The sequence below is a fragment of the Oculina patagonica genome, chromosome 4 (assembly GCF_052425735.1).
Source record: "Oculina patagonica isolate OP01 chromosome 4, crgOcupat, whole genome shotgun sequence".
NCBI lineage: Eukaryota > Metazoa > Cnidaria > Anthozoa > Scleractinia > Oculinidae > Oculina > Oculina patagonica.
In genome coordinates this window covers 51,742,249-51,761,951 of record NC_135761.1, presented here as the reverse complement: position 1 = coordinate 51,761,951, position 19,703 = coordinate 51,742,249, and the positions used below count along the sequence as shown (strand labels likewise).

The 19,703-nt window shown below is 38.4% G+C and overlaps 2 protein-coding genes across 2 annotated transcripts; both read right to left on the bottom strand.

Annotated features, from left to right (window-relative positions):
* Window positions 1-288: 288 nt before the first annotated feature.
* On the bottom strand, window positions 289-4,822 carry LOC144648833 (neuronal pentraxin-2-like). Its single transcript, XM_078508283.1, has 3 exons — window positions 4,526-4,822; window positions 1,540-1,771; window positions 289-812 (listed from the first exon to the last, which is right to left on the bottom strand). Exons 1-3 carry the CDS (start codon window positions 4,764-4,766, stop codon window positions 425-427), a joined length of 861 nt encoding a protein of 286 aa, XP_078364409.1. The 5' UTR covers window positions 4,767-4,822; the 3' UTR covers window positions 289-424.
* Window positions 4,823-9,623: 4,801 nt separating this feature from the next.
* On the bottom strand, window positions 9,624-19,421 carry LOC144650536 (uncharacterized). The gene is made up of 8 exons (XM_078510223.1): window positions 19,298-19,421; window positions 17,030-17,841; window positions 16,511-16,685; window positions 15,763-16,021; window positions 15,167-15,394; window positions 14,493-14,744; window positions 12,420-12,605; window positions 9,624-11,747 (listed from the first exon to the last, which is right to left on the bottom strand). Exons 2-8 carry the CDS (start codon window positions 17,766-17,768, stop codon window positions 11,301-11,303), a joined length of 2,286 nt encoding a protein of 761 aa, XP_078366349.1. The 5' UTR covers window positions 17,769-17,841; window positions 19,298-19,421; the 3' UTR covers window positions 9,624-11,300.
* Window positions 19,422-19,703: the final 282 nt, after the last annotated feature.

Here is a 19,703-nt window from a genome sequence, read left to right as displayed (position 1 = left end):
GAGGAATTCAGTATAACTAAAAATAGCACTACAAAGCAACTCTTAAACAACCTTGGAAATTCCCTTTTCGTCAAAAGCGATGTTTCGCAGTTCAAAGTTATTATATTTATTTTTCCAAAATTCTTACAATACGTAGTTCTGTTAACGTTGCGAAGGCCGTGAACTTTGTCGGGACAGCAAGCGCAAAACTTCTCTTCCGTAAGAGACGAAATACTGACAATCAAAAGTCCCTTACGGGAGATTTTTGTTCGCAGGCTAGATTGTTTGGGGCGTCCAATTTTTAAATAAGCGCCGCCCTCAAATAAGCGCCGCACTTGAAGCGCGAAAAATTTAATAAGCGGCGCGGCTTATTCGAGTAAATACGGTACGCTTGTAAGCAGAAATGAGTTAAGCACAACTTAAACAAAAAGCTACAAGCGATATTTTATATCTCACAGGCCGATGGAGAAATCACTCTTACATCACCTCTTATTCCAACTTTAAAATCAGACCATTTCTTGACATTACCCCTCCCCCCGTTACATGATTTGGACAGATTGAATATTTCGCTTGCATTAAGGATTCTGTTCCACATGTTCAGATCAGTGAGTTCTCCAACGTAGCTTTGGGAAGTTTGAAATCCTCCTCCAAAGGAATCTTGCTCCTGGCCGATGATAAGGATTCCATCTGTCTTGATCACGTGACCAGTCTTCAATCCTGACCCACTGGCTTGTGAGACGCCATCTTTGTAAATCTTCCAGGAGCCGCCTTTGTTTTCCCACGAAGCACATATGTGATGCCAGTAACCGTCATTTGTGGAGACTCCCGTATCTCTGAAACGAAAATACAAAATAATCCAAGGCAACCTTCCATTCATGTCAGATCATTATTTAGGGCCTGATAACATGGCGAATCTCAGCCCGGGCTGAAATTTCAGCCCGGTTTGCCGGTCTGAGATTTCAGTTCGGCTTCCAGAACAGAACTTCTTAAAAAAGAAATTTGCGATTACATGAAGATAGTTTCATCCCGGGCCGAATTACAGCCCGAGCTGAAATTTCCAGCCCAGTTTTTGAAACCGGGCTGGGAATCTCAACCCGGGCAAAGGGCTGAAAAACTTCATGTAATCGCGTTTTCAATTTTAGCCCGGGCTGAAAGTGAGCTTACGAATGCGCAGTGGTAGTTTTCAACGAAAGAAAATGGCGGCCACGATAATTATTCAGTTTTAAATGTGTTCAACCTGGGCTGAAATTCGCCATGTAATAGCAAAAAAATTCGTATTAGTTTCTAATTTGAAATATGAAAAATAAAACAGTGATATCTTTTCAATGGGATGTCTTCGAATTCAATTTCTCGTCAACGACAAACTAATAACGATAAGGATAAGTATCAAATAAGTAGCAATAAGATAAATAAAAATATCGCTTAGCATTAGTTGTTATAAAAATGGTAATGCAAATTAGGTATATGTACGATGCTACGTTTACGGTTGACAATTTTTTCTTATACTAGCTAGAATCTGGGTAGAATCTTATATCCAAAATTATCAACTATAAGCAGTACCTCCATTCTTCACTGATCTCCAAGCGAATTTGTGCCATCTTGTTGATTACAATTTCATTGAAGTTCGAGGTTGTGCTGTAACTCACTACCGTCCGATAAACTTCTGTTTTGTCTGTTGTACGCACTCGGAAGCACGTGGTAAATGCATCGGTTATTTGGAGGCCATGGTGAATGACATAGTCGCTGGTACCACCTCTCGTAAAATAAAGGTCGTATGGATACTGAAGCAAACCTTTTGGAACATGTAAAATTGATAAACAATTATCTATAGATGTGTGTATTTTTCATATAGTCAGTAGTTCAGTTAAGAAAATAAGAAACCTGTCTTACTATTAAAACGGTGTGTTAATGTGCAAAGGGAGCTGGTGTACATTGTAATTATGTAGTCACAATTTGCCAGGGCCCCTGTGGATATCAGCCAAGTGCTGATAGGCCCAAGAAAACATAGCAGCCGTTGAAGCGTGTGGGAAGATAAGATATTATAAGTTGGTTTCATATAAAAATTCTCCGATTCACCTTAGGCGAAAAAAGAATGACCGGTTCCTAATAGCACAGAAATCTTCCCCTTCCCCCTTGCTCTAAAACCTCTTTCTTAAGTTGACGTTGTGACTATAGTTAGTAATGTTGACGAACCCGCGACAAAATCTGTCATGCCAAATCATACGCTTAGCTGACTAATGTCTCCTCTGCATGAATGTCGACATTAGGCAATAATTGCTATTCATATCCTATAAAAGAGGGACATTCAACAAAAACAATGTCGTTCGGTCATTTGATTGCCTTAAGGTCGCGCAGGACCCTTGCAATCATTAGTATGTATTTATTTTAAGAGTATGCACGAACTGCCGGACGACTGAAGCCGACAACAAACGAAATATTCATGAGAATGTTTGTTTTTAAACTCTTTTGTAAAAGTAATTACTAGTAATTGTTCTCAGCTTTGTGCACGTGCGCTGGAACATAGGGAATTATCATAATTAGATTCACAGCTTTGGATATATCACACGTTGTTGTAAACATTTGACTCGGAAGGTCTTCGGAAGCCTCAAAACCTGCAAATGTGTGTCCAAGTTTTCTCCGTCAATGTACAATCTCAAGAGTTGATTCACAAGGAACATAAACTTGGTGTACTCTATTGTGCTATGACTAGAGCGAATTTTTAAATTTCCTTCTCAAAATGAAGATAGCACGTTTCAAAGTTTAGATTTCACATTTTTGCTCTCTTAGAAGCGATTAACTTGTAGCAGTTTTTGAAATCGAAAATTTCGTTCTAGTGGTAGCACAAAAGAGGTTATGATTTATCACTAAGCTATACAATCATTTAATTTGGAGCGCTGTTCTAGCTGAAAACTTGGACACAAAATCGCATTATCTGCAGTTAAACTTTTAAGGGCTTGTAACATCACAGACAACGGTCATCTCTCAGTAAAAGGACAATCATGATGTAATTCCATCATCCCCGAATATCCTTGTTAAATTTTAAAGGAATCGATGTTCAAAATGTAGTGAATTAAAGCTATAAAAGATAGCACTCCGTCAGGAAATTTGGCTAATGAATTTATTAATGAGCAAGGGTCCCGCGCGACCTTAAAGGATCCTAGTCAACCATGATGCTTTGCGCGTTTCAAAAGCCAAATCCGCCATTTTATATGCCATCTAGTTTCGAGTGATTTCAAATCAATCCAAGTGCATCCTCGCGTACACAGTATATTCACATCTTAAACTACCATCAAAGTCTGAAATAATTGTCTGCACTTCATTTCGAGCGTTTATTTTATTGGTTTCTTTTAATTTGCCGCTAAAATATTCGTCTGAAGTGAGATGCCCGATTCATCTTGCGTTTTAATGCGTGGTCGGCGCAAACCAACCAACAACCAAAGATAATTCTTTGGTGGCAAGCAACGTTCGACCTCTGGAAACAAAATCAACATAGTCTTGGCATCAAAGAGCGTTAAGTTATACATGTAGCTCGTTCGCAGAACTTCGACACACTTACTTCTTGTAAGCCGACTTTTAGTTTTACATTTGGAACACGAATATTTTATAACATAAAAAAGATTTGAATAGTAAGCTAAGAGTAAATTATTTCTTTCCTGAGCACTAGAACGGACGGCGAATAGAGTCCGCCGGGAAGACAAATATTGAAGCGATTGCTTCGACGCTCTCATTTTGCCCTGCGCGTTTGACAACGGATGAACCAAAAATATCTGTGCTTCAAGGTGACCTTGGACAACAACATTATTCTATATCTAATAGGCTTTTGACATCTTCGATGTTTGTTCCTTACATTCTGACAGAACTTTTAAAGTTTATTCGAGTGAAAACTTACGCGCGTTCCGATGTAAACAATAACAGACGCGCGCGCTGCATCACGGTTGACTAGGATCCTTTAAACTGAGTACAAGAAGATGCGTCAGAAACCAGGAAATTGTGCTTTAACTGTAATATCCGGTATAATCTAGACTTGCACCAAGTCGCCCTCTATTGGCGAGCGAAGCGTATTAAAAAACGCCTCATTTTTAAAGCTTCACAAAATTAATAGACATTAGCTTGTTTACTGGAAGGCGCAAGTTATACCTCAACTTAAAACCTCAATAGTTATGGTACCTTTTCAGTCAGCGAGAAAACGGATAGATTTTTCTTTTTGCCTGCGCGTTGGAAATTAGATCATGGTCTGCTTACATGTTTTTTATTTAGAAGTAGCAATTTCCACTAATGTTATCTCATCCCCTCAAATACAATTTTTCTAGCCTATTCTCTATTTTCCAATTGCCCATAATGCACTTTGTTTGCCCCCCCCCCCCCCCCCCTCCCCATATTTTGCATAAACTATTGTTTTGGAAATATGCAGTCCTCCTAAAAGAATTTGAACACAATTAGTTTATGCAAAATTTGGGGGGCAAACAAAGTGTATTATGGGCAATTGGAAAATAGAGAATAAACCAAACTGTGATTTGCCTATCTACCTCAACGACTTATTACTTACCTGGATGAATCTGACTGATTTGATTCTTTATCGTGGCCAGTTCGTTCTTCAAGTCGTTTAGCTCTTGTAAAAGCTGTTTGTTTCCTTCACACAGGTCGCACTGTCCATTGCCATCCACAGAAACGTTAATCACTGGACGACAGTAGCAGGCGGACGGTGAAGTTTGGGGTTGGTTGTTTGTGCTTCCAGCTTGAAAGGCGAAAAGCAAAGTGAAAATCGGAAAGAAGACTCTTGCCATCATCTTGATAACGAGTGCTGCTTCGGACTGCAATCCGTGCTGTCAGGCACGCGTTGTATTCTCTATGACACGCCGTCATCTAAGACGCAAACCAATCAAATCGTAATACGCTATATGTATTTATTTTCTTGCCTAATTCACAACTTACTGAACCACGGCGCTTTCTTATCAGATTCTCGATACACAAATGTGATCTTTCAAATTGGCAGTTTAAGGTAGCTGAAAACATTTTTACAAAGCCATGATAAGAGTTTCTTCTGTATGATATGCTTCGATGATTGTGTATTTACAACGTGCTCTCCTCAATTTTCATTTTTCGTTCGTGATTTAACGTTTGTTTTGATCGCCAATTAGCGCTAAACCAACATCACTTGCCAAATCGTTAAATCACCTGCGTTGATTGCATCGTAAAAAAAAGACGCAGCACGAAATGCTTGGATTTGACTAATTGGAACTGAACAGTCACGACCTCAACTCTATCATTCCAACATTTACCTTAAACTGTTTTTTTTTTTTTTTTTCACTGGTGTACACTTCATATCTAGAAGCTAAAATCAGCTGTTGGAAACATAGTTAACCAACTCTCCATTCGATAACGGTATTTCCATAAGCTAAGTGGTTTAGTTCGAAAGTTTACATAGCCAAAAGTTGTGTTTATAGAGAACAACTACTAAATTTGTTAATTATGATATTAGCATGCAATCAAGTCCGTAAAGCGCAAACATTTACCCATTTGGTAAATACGCTTTCTAAAAGTTATTTCAGTTTTAGTTAAAATGCTAATAAATCAAACCATAAACTATATTTTACAAATGATTAAAAAGAAGTTATATTTAAATTGCCATCAGAGCCAAGAAATATAGCTTACGAAAACGTTATTTTCAGTACAAACGCACTTTTGATTAAAAGTTGAAGAGATTTGTGTAGGGAAAATGTGCACCTGTTGTTGCTGTGATTTATGTTATGTCCCGATAGCATTTGACATTTCACTATTAGAAAGATTTTGTCTTTTACATCAATTTTTCCATATTAGTGCCACGCTAGAGACTGCAAAAAAAAACATTAGACTGCCAACTAAACAGGATTCGACGTTACGTCCGACCACACAAAGGTAAAAAGTACATTTTTTGGAACTTAATAAAATCTCTACTTTAAAGAAAAACGTTCTGATAAAGAAAATTTTCTGCGCGCATCAAGGACAAAAGAGATAATAACACCTTACATTTTCTGTCCAATGAAAAACTGTTCTCACCTTTTTTCTTTGTAGTGGTGATAATATCTTTTCCTTATTTTACTATATATTATAACAAGAAAAACTTCAGTCGGCATCAGATCAATATTAACAACCTGTTGTCTCAGTGTTTTGAATTCGTATCAAATCTTTGCACTGAAGCGAACTATAAAAGTCCAAAGCAGTAGGATAAATTTGAAATAAGAACTGGATGAATATAAAAACATGACAAGACAACTTCAGAAGTCGGACCGTTGAAAAGATTACAATAAGATTTAAACGTGAAATTAAAGACTAGTACCGACATTGTTGATTCGTGATTTAAAACCACCCTTAAATGAAACGTTGGCAATGAGAAACTTTTTCTTTACTAGACATAATGTTTGATTTTCTTCTGCAGATTTTTAAGTCTGTTTGTTATTAATTTTTAGATCAGGTACCAGTCGTTTATTTCACGTTTAAATCTTATTGTAATCTTTTATAATTATTATTGTAATCTTATTAACTGGGCGGAGACTGGGCCGGCCCAGTTCATAAATCGCCCGGCATTTTTTTGTCGTGTCGGTAAATCGTTCCAGACCCACTCGGCCTCCTCCTTGGCGAGGATTCATTTCACTCACCTTTGATATTTACTCGGCAAGAGCCATTAAATCACTTTTCAATTTAAAATTAAATTAATACCCTGATTTCTGTTAAGCGTGAAATAGATATTTTTTGTGTTATTCAAGCGTTTGACTCAAGCGAGTACTGGAGTTCGAAGCCGGTGATTGTTTTGAAAACAGTAATTGAAAACCGTAAGGTCAGTCACGAAATGTGTTTGCAGCAAGCTTCACGCATAACTGCTCTTACAAAAACAGCTGGAAGCTAGAGTATTTTTGAACCGGAATACTTTGAAGATGCTTTCAAGAATTGTGTTCATTTTCATGTGTGCACAGTTGAGCCGGCAAAGTCGCGTATCAAAGACGATTGAATGTTTGCACAGCAAAATATTCTTCTTTTTCTCTCACACTTCTCAAGACTTCAGAAAACAAAATGGTCATGTGTAGTACTTCTACAAACTGTGATAGAATTTTTGAAAGAATCCGTAAAGCCAAAGTAAGTAAAAGAAATTGTCTGCAAAATGAGAGTCTTGGTGCAGGTAATTACATAATTAAATTTTGCCACGGCATGCAAAATTCACGGTTTTGAAATTTTCTAAATCTTTATGGCTTTGAAAAGGTTTCTTGACACCATCTTGAATAAAAATTCATCTGAAATTTTTTCATGTTTCTTTCACTTGTTCACGTTTAGTTTGGTTTTAAACGAACAACATCTATTTATCCGTGTGATGTTTTTGATACACATATTTACCTTGTTTGTCGTAGTAGTTCGCTCGGCCGTTTTCTTGGCCATGATTCAACTCACGCACTTTTGATGTTTACTCAGCAGGAGCTTTTAGATCACTCTCCTGTTTAAAATTTTATCTTATGCCCTGATTTCTGTTAAACGTGAAATATATATTTTTGTGTTATTCAAGCGTTTAACTCAACTGACCGGTGATTCAGTTTGGCAGCCCCAAGTAATTTTTTGTAAATGAAAAACATTACGCCAGTCACGCAATGTTCTTGTAGCAAACTTCTGCTTTTTAAAACGACTGATAAGCCAAAGCATTTTTGGGCCAGACTCCACTTTGTCTTGAAGATGTTCTCCATTTGACAAGAATTGTGTCCATTTTGTCCATTTTCATCTGTGCACAGTTGGGCCGACAAAGTCGTCTGTCACATACGAATTGAATGTTTGCACACCAAATAACCTTATTTTGGTTCTTGAGGTAAAAACTTTACTCGCACACTTTCTAAGAGCCCAGAAAACAAAATGGAAAGTAAAGTAATAATATAATTATTTCTACACTAGAATATAATTTTTTAAAGGATCGGAGTTTTAGCCATCGAGTGAAATAATTGACGGCAAAATGAAAACTTGCCCTTTGGCGCGGATATTTAACTCACATTTAGTTGGGGTTGTTAGGATTTTAAAACGAACAGCATCTGTTATCTGATACGCAAAATATTTTCTTTTGTATTTTTGTTTTAAAAATTTTCTGTCATTCGTGATGTTTGAGTGACTCGTTTTATTCGTTTTGAGGGTTTTGAACAGCGTGTGTTGGTATCTGATACGCGTGATCTGATGCATTTTCTTTTGCAATTGTGTTTTGAATATTTTTTTCTTGATATTTATGTGACTCGTTTTATTCGACCAGGAGCCGAAATTGTAATTTTGTGGTTGCTACGCTAGTTCTTTTTAGCGAAAAATTTTTTTTTTTGTTTTTCATTTAAGGGTTTTGAGTTTCCATCGGAACCGCGATGGAGAAATTACCTCGGCAATGAATCACGCAAGCAAGAACTGGCGTTTGCGTGACTGCGTACTAAAATGCAAATGCAGCATATAGGCAGGTTTTTTGATCGAAAAATCGGCTTGACTTGAGGAACTCGCGTGTTTGAAAGCTTAAAAGCTTTCTAATTTTTTCGAATTCCTTAACTTTTTGATTTGTTTGGGTGTGATACATTTTTTTAAAATAAAAAAAAAACGCTTCTATATTTTTAACGAATTCCTTCTTATTGTTTGTTTACTTTGGTCGGAGATAATTTGAAATGGCATTCGACTGATTTGAGTTCATTTATTCAATATTAGGAACGCACCAAATGTTTTCATCCTAATCAGTCATTTATCCAGGCATGTTAATAAAAGCAGCTAATGTGGTGAAAAACATTTTGACACACTACCTACAACTCACGGAAACTGCATAACTTAGCAAACCTCGGTTAGTGTGTCACAGGAACGAGTAGAGTCAAAGACTGCAGCGGATGCGGGGGGGGGGGGGGGGAGGAGTAGAAGGGAAGAGATTCGAAAGTGAATGGCAATGAAAAGTAAAAATAATAATAATAATAATAATAATAATAATAATAATAATAATATAGCGCTTTTCAGATAATCTTCCATTATACTAAGGTAAAAACGAAAATCTAAAAATACCAAGGTTATTCAGTATTTAGAATAAAATAAAGATTTAAAGCCTAAGCAGGAATTTGTCTTAGAATAAAAAAAACCACAGTCATGTGTTACTCAATTTAATGGTATTTAAAAGTTTTTGCTGCACTTGCCTAATCAAATAGTTAAACATTGACCGCCCAGTTTTAAGCTTTAAGCTTTAGGCGTCTTGTTGTAATCTTTTATTGTAATCTAATCTTCATGTATGTTGTAACATACGAAACGTTAAGTTTTTAAATCACAGTTTTTTTCCAACATGCGTTGTCTTGTCATGTTTGTCACCGCAGTGTGTTTTTTATTTTTACTGAAGTTAAAATGGCCTAAGAATAGGAATGTCTACGATTTGGATGAATATACTCTCTCGGGGAGGAACAAAGAGAAGAGCTTGAGAAGGCGGCGGAAATCGAGCCTACTGTATGTCCGCCCTGACATCGCACTTCCTTTAGTTATTTTAACTGCTACTTCCATATGCTCAATATGATTCCTTGTTTGGTAAAAATTAGATGATGATGCAGGCTACTGTTTCCTGCGACTTCTGCCTTTAGAGTATATAATTATTCTTTTGTAGTACAATTCACTTTTATTTATTTGGTGACTTATTCTGAACGAATCGGTTGTCAGGGGTCTTTTGAATACATCCAGTGATTCCTGCGTCATCCATACGAAGAAAATTCACCTTCTTCTTGATAGCACACGCCTTTATTATTTGGCTTGCAACTTCACTTAAACAAGGAACCGAAGCTGCGTTCACATTTAGCCCGAAACATGTTTAGAATAAACATGTTTCAACGGAACATGTTTCACCTAAACATGCTTGTTATTGCATTGTTCACATTAGGTGTTAGTTTTAAACACGTTTCATGCCTGCTGTGTAATTTATGCGGCTTCACGGTTCTTGCATAAATCTTCACCGTAAAAATATAGCTCGAAATTACAATAAAGTTTCGATTATATCTTTGTCTTTCTGTCTATTTTCAAGCCCTTCGATGAAGCAGGACTTGCAAGCGTTTAGCAAGAAGGCACTATTGTCGGAATTTGCGCTATCAGTCGGTAGCAGAAGATTTTTATTTTGTGAAGTTTGTTTTTCATTTGTGATGCTGCAATGCTGCGCGCTTGTAGCCGCCGTCGTAAACTTTCGAGGCGAAATTTTGCCAAATATTCTGCTTTCTATCCGTTACCGATAATTCATGTTGTATCGCTTTATTAGCCCATATTTTAAATAAACATTTGGTCTCATAGGAAGCCCAAATTTGAAGCTTTTGGGCACTCGCCTACTCACCGCATGTCCGCCATTTTTAACTTGTTTAGTCTGATCATGATTGAAACTACCTCGTGAGGTAGTTTCAATCATGATCAGACTAATCATGTTTCAATCATGATTCGCGCAATGCACTGCCTGATGTGAATACTTTTCACAGCGAAACATGTTTCATTCGTGATCAGACTAATCATGTTTCGGCCTAATGTGAACGCAGCTTAAGACGACTAATGCTTACGGCAAGGAGAAGAAGGAGATAAAAAACAAACAGTTGTGTCAATAATTATCTGCCCTCTTTGTTTTAACTTCTAAGTTACAAGATTTCATTAGAATAGACTAAGCGACAGGAACACTCAGTGAACCCTGCCCCAAAACAACGCAGACGTAAAGGCGTAATGGGGCTATAAAATGCTAGCTAGTATGTATCGGGTCTTAAAAATATAAAATGACGGAAACTGATTGGTTAACTAAATGTCACTTTTGAATTTCGTCACATCTGTTTTTACCATTATTAAAATGGGCTCCATGCAAAGTCATCGCTATTTCTAAAAAGATATTATTTCTACTCTTCGTGATGAGACAAGGACAGACAACAACTACGGCAAAAATTTAGCCATTTTTAAAATGTTTATAATTTTACACAAAATCGATAAGTTTGATGTTGCTATTTTTTGCTACTTTTTGCTACTTTTCACTGTCTAGTTGCCACGGACATTTTTTTTCATATGACTTATCAGAAGCCCATGATGTTAAAATTAAATGTTTCTAAATATCAAATAATTGTGTTTTTGGTGTTCCGATCTTTCTAGTGTATTTCTACCACTGTACTACCACCTAAAGCAGTCTCAGGATATGCTAATATATGCCTAACCTATACGATTAACTATACTGCTATTATTACTAAGAACTGTTCGGATTTTTCTGTACTTGTTCTCAAGTTGAAAATTCAAATTCGAGGAAAATCATATTTGAAAAAAGAAAAACACAGGATACAACGGCTCTTAAACAGTTGAGCTAATAATCAGAAGTAATGGCGCCTTCTCATTGGTCGATCAAGGTCATCGTTATCGTCATCGTCATCAGCATCTTCGTCTTTCACTGCAGGATTCAGAATATCATTACATCCAGCAGCCTTTTCGTTCTTCATGCAATTGACATAAGCGTCAATACTTTGCTCCAAGTAGCTTAGTGGCGAGGAACCTTGGGATAGCAAGTGATAGTGGAAGTCCCGGAGGTCGAATTTCTTTCCCAGCATGCGCCGCGCATCATTTCTGAGTTTCTTGATATGCTGTTGGCCAATCATATAAGCTGTCGCTTGGCCGGGAGCACTCTGGTACCGAGTAACTTCTTTTAAAGCGGTGTCACCTTCATCCCAGGCGTAGTCGGCAAAGAACTGAAGGGCTTTTTGGCGGGAAAACCCTTTATAGTGCAGACCAGTGTCGACAATTAAACGTAAAGCTCGCCAAACCTTAGTTAAAGGAAACAAAGAATTATCAATTCATTACAGGTCTCAGTAAATAGCTTTTTAAGAACTTCTAGCGTTTTTGTCGGGTCGATCCGTGAATTTTATGTGTGGAGCTGAACCTGTGTTTTATTCTTTCAGCCGCTGTGATTGGTTTATCGCGTCATCCGATGAACTTGTTGAGAATAAGACATTTGATCACGAAAAATAAAATAGATTCCTATTTCTTTGACGAACGTTTTCTGTAGTAAATCATTCGCCGGACGGTTCGTGATTTACAAGCTTTTTTCGTGTTCTCCCAACATCCCGCGTGGTTTTATTACGCCAGTAAAGCCCTAGACAGTGCGTTCTATTGCTTAAATAAAGCTTTCTTCATGTAAGAAGTAAAAAAGGCAAGTTCAGTAATAGGGACGTACGCCCTGCTGTGCATCCCTTCAACCTCTGTTGTTGTTGTTGTTGTTGTTGATGTTGTTGTTGTTATCATTGATTATTATTGCTGTTGTTGGTGTTGTTGTTGTTTTTTTGTAACCATTATGAGAGGTCATTTTTTATTTTACAAACAAAAAACACGCGACGTAAGGTCCATCGACCAAAGAAAGTTCCATAATTTGGTTTTGCAAATCATTGTCATTGCCTACCTTCGTAGCATCTGTCTTAATCTTTCCTTTTGTAACTTACCTGCCATTTGAGCATGCCATATTTCTGCCAGGGTTCATCTTTATAAATATCGGTGTCCTCGCCAATCAGCGGGTTTTCAGCGTACAGACCCCAGCCCTCGGAAAAGGCGGTGTAGTAAGTTTCTTGATCGAGCCATTTGATTACTCCTCCACAGCTGTCCCGGAAATGTTCCTCCAGACCTTGTGACTACAAAAAGGGAATGAGTGGAAGCGACGTTATACAGCTGGTAAAAACTTAGCGTTAAAGGGATTATGTCACCGATTTTACCAGCCAAAATTCATATTTGTGTCACATGAAAACAACTAGCAATATTGACTGCGGATGGCGCGGATGGAAACGGATTGCATTTTAAAACGTTAGGCAAATGTTTGTAAATTGTTTCCGCGTGTCTTCAAAAAATCGATATTTGCATGTAACTTTAGCTTGATTTCTATTCGCAAATTAAGATTATATTTTTCTTCAGTTTCTTACTTAGACTCTGCACTTTACGTATTTACTTTGTAAATGGTTTGAGCCCAGCAGTATCGGTGATTCGTATAGTGAGATCATCCGGGTGAGAAACGTCCTGATTGTTGTTCATCTTAAGAGCCGAGCCCGGGGGGTACTCAAAAAAGTTTTATACGGGGAGGCTCCGCCCCAAGTTCTAACCCCTTACCCTTTTATATACCATTTTTGACAGAAATTGTACCCCTTTCGTATACCTTTAACTGAAAAAAGGTACCCCTTTCATATACCTAAGAGTATGGCGTGGACTTAAAATAGGACGTTTTCTTGTCATTTTTATGTAGCGCTTAATAAATTAAAATAATACAGTCATAAATTGCTTCTGTTCGAAATATTTTAATTAAAGGCCCTTTTAACAGATTTTCATACCCTTTTATATACTTAAACTCCTGAAATCCCTACCCTTTTATTTACCTGAAGCCTGAAAAAGGTACCCCTTTCGGGCGGAGCCTCCCCGTGTAGGCCATTATAGGGAGTAACCCCCCCCCCCTCTCCCCGGGGGAGTCGAGTGGCCTTGACTTTAAAAATGATTTTCGTACAGGTTATCGAAACGTTAGTCACCAATAACAGTTTATTTCAGAACTACTATCACCCAAATGAACACAGAATATAAAATACTAGTCTTACTGTCTCTCTGTAGGTCCACCGCGGTCAAAGGACAGAAATATGGAAAAAATAAGAAAAGTACTGCAAAGATAAGGTTTTAATTTTCACAGTTCAAAGTTCGATACATAACCGGTATCCTAAGGGTTTACTAAGTTTTTTGAAGCTTTACTAAAAAAGTTCTACGTGTTTGAAAATAGCGATATGCGGACTTGTCGACGCCATTTGTCAAAGCACCTTTGGTTCGGATGCGAAACATTTAAAAAGTAAAAACACTGGTTTACCTGAGGGAATGGGATTATGCTTTCACTCGGCAATTATTTTTATCTATCCTTGCTCGTAATTACACTTCAATTTGAACAAAAAACGGTGAAATGGAAAGAAAACCTGCCTGAGACGTTTGACCGCGGTGAGGCAACGTGGCCGAGTGGTTAGGGCGCCGGACTTGAAATCCGAAGGCCCCGGGTTCAAGTCCCGTTCTGACCACTACCTGGTGTTGTTTCACGGTAGACCCGAGAACATCTCCTCAGCCACGCTTGTAAATAGCCAACTGGGTCGCCTCCTGTCAGTTGGTATTTTTAACCTTGTTTCGTTTAATTAGTAATATTTGTTTCTAATGTTTAAATGCTCGGCCCCATTAGCACTTGTGCTAAATCAGTTACCGAGTGTAAACAAATTAATGTCATTGTTCTTTGTTTGTTGGTAGGTCGGTATGTTGGTCCATTTCTCCGTTGTTTAGTCTATTTATCCGTGAAAGTGTAAATTGTGTGTCTGTTTGAATTTCTATTTCTGTTTTTTGACTGACTGGCTGACTGAACGAATGAACGAACGAACGAACGAACGAACGAGCTTAATAGCGATTCTAAAAAAATATCTACTAGAGGGAGAACCGTCTGCTAGGTGTGACCTACCTAACAATGTTAAACAACGTTAGAGTGTTAAACATTTAAATTTGCCAACACTTACTTGCGTGTGATGCCCAGGCCTTCCTTCGTGCGCGTTTGTACTCCATTCCTCATACTTTGGCCCAGGTCTCGCCGAAAAGAAAGGTACATTATAACGGGCGTTCCTTTTGCATTGCTTGCCAGCGTTGTTATAGTTTGCTCCAGCAGAGGGGTTGAAGTCTGGAGCCATTTGTATGGGACAATTAGGCGTTGTGTGTTTCGCACCACTAAAATGAAACATTTTAGTTGTCTTGGGATCCAGTAAACTGAGCGCCTGGTGAAACCAAAGGAAACCAAAGTTAGAACCAAAACTGTCACGTGATATTTCGAGGTACTGATATCCTTTACTTTCTTCGTAAGATACTAATACATATTATTAGTATCTTATCTTACTACCCTTCAGAATAACTGAAAACAAGCATTTTGCTCTTAACGAGTGGACCGAATAGAAACTTGAATACCACCCTAACACAAGGGTCTAACTCTGGGAATGCAACCTGTGAAGGCCACGCTCCTTCCACTGACTGTTCTTTTCTGGTTCGCTCTGGTTTGGTGTTTACTGGCTAGTTTGGTTGGGTCGTCTAAGATATTATATAGACAGTTACTCGCAAAATAGAAAGTTAACAGAAGAACGATATCAAAGCACGAGAAGGCTTTTGATAATATCTATGAGAAAAATGAGATTTCTTCACTAACCATGTGGGCTTCATTAAACCAGTTTTGCATCGCTCGCCATCGCGTAGGACAATGTTTCTTTGCCCCTTCTTCATCACCACACACCACATAAGCGTTTTCGTCTGACTCGTTCTTTGGAATGTCTTCCTCGATGAAGTACATATCTGAATGGTTCATTCTCTTGATAAACTTCTCTTTAGCTGTGTCGTTATCAGCTTCTTTTGTTACCAACCTTGCCACCTCCAGGACCTACGCATGAGGTAAGGAGATAGACGAAATGAGAATGAGGAAATCGACTAGTACTAATTTGAAAACTGGTCATTTCCCTTGTGTGTCTGTCAGTCTGTCTCGCTGTCTGTTGGTCGGTCGGTCGAGCGGTTAATTGGTTGTTTGTTTGTTTGTTTGTTTGTTTGTTTGCCTGTTACCCAGTTACGTTGCCACAAGAGTTCGTAGCAGACGGTTATTCACGTTATGTACTAATTCATCTTGAAAATGAAATTCAAATTTGATGTGTTGATTTTAGTCCAGCTTATTCAAAGTAAACTCAACAAAAAAGAAAGAAAAAACACCACTTCTATTAATAAAAAATTGTACCCAAAATTTATCGCACCACCCACCTGGGGATAAAGTTCGTTCAACATCTTAAATCCCAGTTGATGTATTTCATCCGGGGACATGGTGTTTGTTGTGAAAAACGACACGATCTGTTTATAAGACTCCATTCCATCCAGTAGTTCTCCTGTTGGTAGCGACTTGTTAGTCGGTCTTGACTTGTCAGCGACGTTGTTGACATACACGTAGGAAAGAGGACGTGTAGCGAGACCGCTGGACACATTACTGGGGACGCAATGCTGCATGTTATCTTTTCGGAGATACCTAAACAAGAAACACGAGAGACGGATGTAAACAACTTCTACTGTGTTTCTCTGGAGCGTCTGGGAATCGTCAATGCCATTTCTGAATGACATCGTCCTTTGTGCACAACAATAACTGCTAGATAACGTTTTAGCGGTTTAATATTTCCCCCTCCCCCCATTACCGCAAATAAGTAACAAAGTTGTAAAGTAAAAAAAGGGGGGTGGTGTAGTTAGTCACAATCGCGTTTTGGGCTGAAAACATTAAATCCCCACAATGGATATGGCGGAAAGCGTTTAGATATATTGCGATTGTAGTCCAAGCCATATCCCTGCCTCATATCTTAAAAACAGGTTTAGACATTCAGTAAGCATTGCAAGAAAGACATTTTTGACAGACAGATTTGATTTAAACTGTCACTTTCGCTTTCGACCTGCTTTTTAAGGTAAGTTATCTCTCTGTACTTTCAACAAGTCATAGTAGTCAAAGCAGATAACTATCGACACTTACGTGAATAAATCGTCAATGGGTTTTCCAACGTTATCAAGAAGAGAATTTCTCAAGGACTCGTTTACGGACTTTTCGTACTTGTTTTCCCATGAATTGCTTTCTTTGGTATTTTCCACGAGAGCCTTGAGAAACTCTGGTTGGAGAAGGGCTTGAACAAAACCTTCTTCAAAGATTCCTTTAAAAATAGACAAGAAGCTGTGTTAGTATAGTTCCAAGGAGATCAGCAGGATCATGTAATGTTCTAATGAAAAAGGTGACTTTATTTAATCGTGTCCGTGGATTTAGGCAAAATGCTCTTCACTAGCGTAGATTCAAACTAAAAATGCTACGGGGGGCCGTTGATCGGCTTTGATTTGCAAGGAATAATAAAAAAAGGTTCTACATTATTTTGCTTTAAGTTTGTCAGTCAGTCAGTCAGTCACATTGGAAGTAAAGTTATTATAGGAACACACTGCTGGAAGGCTTACCAGCGCTCCAAACCAGTCGTCCTGAAAAACGACAGCGGCGCAAAAACCTTACCTTTGGCCCCTTTGATCGATATCTCACGGAAATACGCAGTTAATCCGTTGATCCCAGCTTTACATTCTTCTACGGAGCGCACCATACCAACCAAAACACCATATTCCATGTTCTTCCTGTATTGAACAAACGTTTTCTTAATCTCTGCTAGTTTTCCTTGCAGATTTTCCAAGTCTTTTGTGGTGTTTGGCTGATAGTATTGTAAACTTTTCCTGATTTCGTATGGAGTGTCGCACAGAGGCTGCCAACACCACAGATTGGGGCCCATAAGAAAATCACCTGCGTAATAGTTCACATCAAAAGGGTTTCCAAAAACGTGCTGTAAATAATGCTTCACTTGAGCCAAAGCTTTCCTTTCACGTGGCTTTAGACTGTGCACCTCAAAACTCTTTTTCTTTATTTCATCAAGTAGTGCCCACGCTTCATCAGTGATCTTCTTGATGTTGTTTGGAGATGGGTCATAGGAGCGATATTTTTGCCGTATTTCAGACGGTGTCACTCCGGGCTTGTAAGCGATTTTATTTGGGTAAAGCCTGTAATAGCTGTCTTGTACTTTCTGGAGGAACTTGTCCAAGCCACCACGGACGGCCTCATCTGAGTAAGAACACCTGTTCGATGTGTCTGAGCCAGAATCATCACAGGATGTGTCACGTGTCAAAAGGACGATTCCTGTGATCAGGCAAATCAGACCAGTGATGGCGAGGAACCCGGCTAACACCAAAAGGAGAATAACGCGCATGGCTTGACAGCGATGGACTCAAGTGCAGAGGTTCCTGTTTAGGTTCTAGGAGAAGCCCTTCCTAAGGGGTATTCTGGAAGGAAAGACAACAAGTAACCTTATTTGTATGACTTTACCTTAATTCACTAAATACATAATTTAATAGAAATAAAAAAAAAACAATGAAAGGGAAATAACACTTATTAAACTTACATCGTTCTAAATAATTATTGATAACTTATTGCAATTGGGTAAATCAAAGTTTGGATGTATCATTTGAATATTATCACTATTATCACTAGCGAGTCATAACATGTCTCTCTTTTCTTTCTCGATATTCGAGAAGCGAACAATGTTCCTCTGATCAATGATGTCATAAATCATTCCATTTCCTACTCAGGGTCTCTACACTGACTACTAGTTTCATCGACCGTCGCAGGCATTGTTACGATTCACGGAGACGAATTACTACATTTCAGGTTAAAGTTCCATCCCTCTATCCCAAGTCTACTAAAATAGTTCTGTATAAATGTTCACTTTTTAGTGTAAATAAAATTATTATTGACAAATTGCGCTTCGCGTGACCTCGCAATAACCCCGCATAAAATAAACCGCCTGTTCTGCAGGCTACTAATAAACACGGTACTACAGGGGCAAAGTTTTCCGATTGAAAGAAAAGTATATTTGTTCTTTTTAAAGCTGAGGTAATTCTAGGAATCCTATAAAAAAATTCCTACCATACGAACTAAATCGATCTCCGATTGGTACATAAACCCCTCAAGGTACCCTTAAATTGAGATCTTTTGTGGTTTTGTTTTTCAATTGAAGTGTTTTTATAATCACGCTACCGCCTCAGTATACATCACATAAACAGATAGAAGGGCTCGATTTTAGCTAGCCGTTTGGTGTTCCCACATTTCATTCCTGCTCAGAAGTGAGCTCATTTGGAACGCAACCATCGAAAGCTGCGAAAAATATGATGAATGCACTATAATTAAAGCATGAAGTAGTGAATAATGAACGCGTGACTGACTTCGAAAAGACAAAGTGATTGCATGCACCAGCTTACAATTGAGCACTGAATTATCAATCGATCATCAAACAAACGTCTGCATTAGGCGCTCGTTGATTGTAACAGCTTTCAGTATATTTCCAAAACTGCAGGCCTTCAGGCTTTTAGAAATCTTCATTATTCAGAACTTTTAACGGCATATACGGAGTATAAAGTCCCCTCCACTATAAACAGGGAAACTACGACTTTCCAAGCGACCCTGCCGATCGAGGATTTGAAATCTATGTCGAGTGCATAACCAAATGAATTTTAAATTACCTCTTAAAGATGTTGTATTCTGTGATTATAACATTTGCTTTCTTGTGAGCAAAATGCAACTGCAAAGACTCGGAAATGTAAAGCTTTCGAGTGTTATGCGTTCTTGTTGTAGGACCGGGATGTTGGGTCGTGTTACAACGAACAGATCATGCATTTCAGATTTAACTCACGCATATTAAAACGAACAGCGGTTCACTACAAATTAAAACATGAATGTTACCTCTTTCAAGCTAAGCTCGAGATCAAATGATGAGATGGAAACCAGTGACATGCAGCAGCACGGCGAAATCAATGTTACAAAGTTTGAAGCCTTCAGCTTCACAAGCTGAATATTTTAATGGCGATAATGTCATTTGAGCTGCCAATCAAACACCTGATCGCTCTTGAACGACTTCTTCGTGACAGCTTGCGTGACTGGTGGCTTCTGCGCGATGCCCCCGCGTCGTGATGCGAAAATACACGTGAACTGCCTAAGCTAAGTAGCGAAACAGAAAGGCGAGCGAGCAACCGCCTATTGCACAAGCAGTGTTCACAAAATCGGAATAATCCCAAGGCGGCGAACAAACAAGATTTCATAACTACAGTAAAATCCCGAATTCTGGAAGGTAGAAAAACACCAAAGAGGT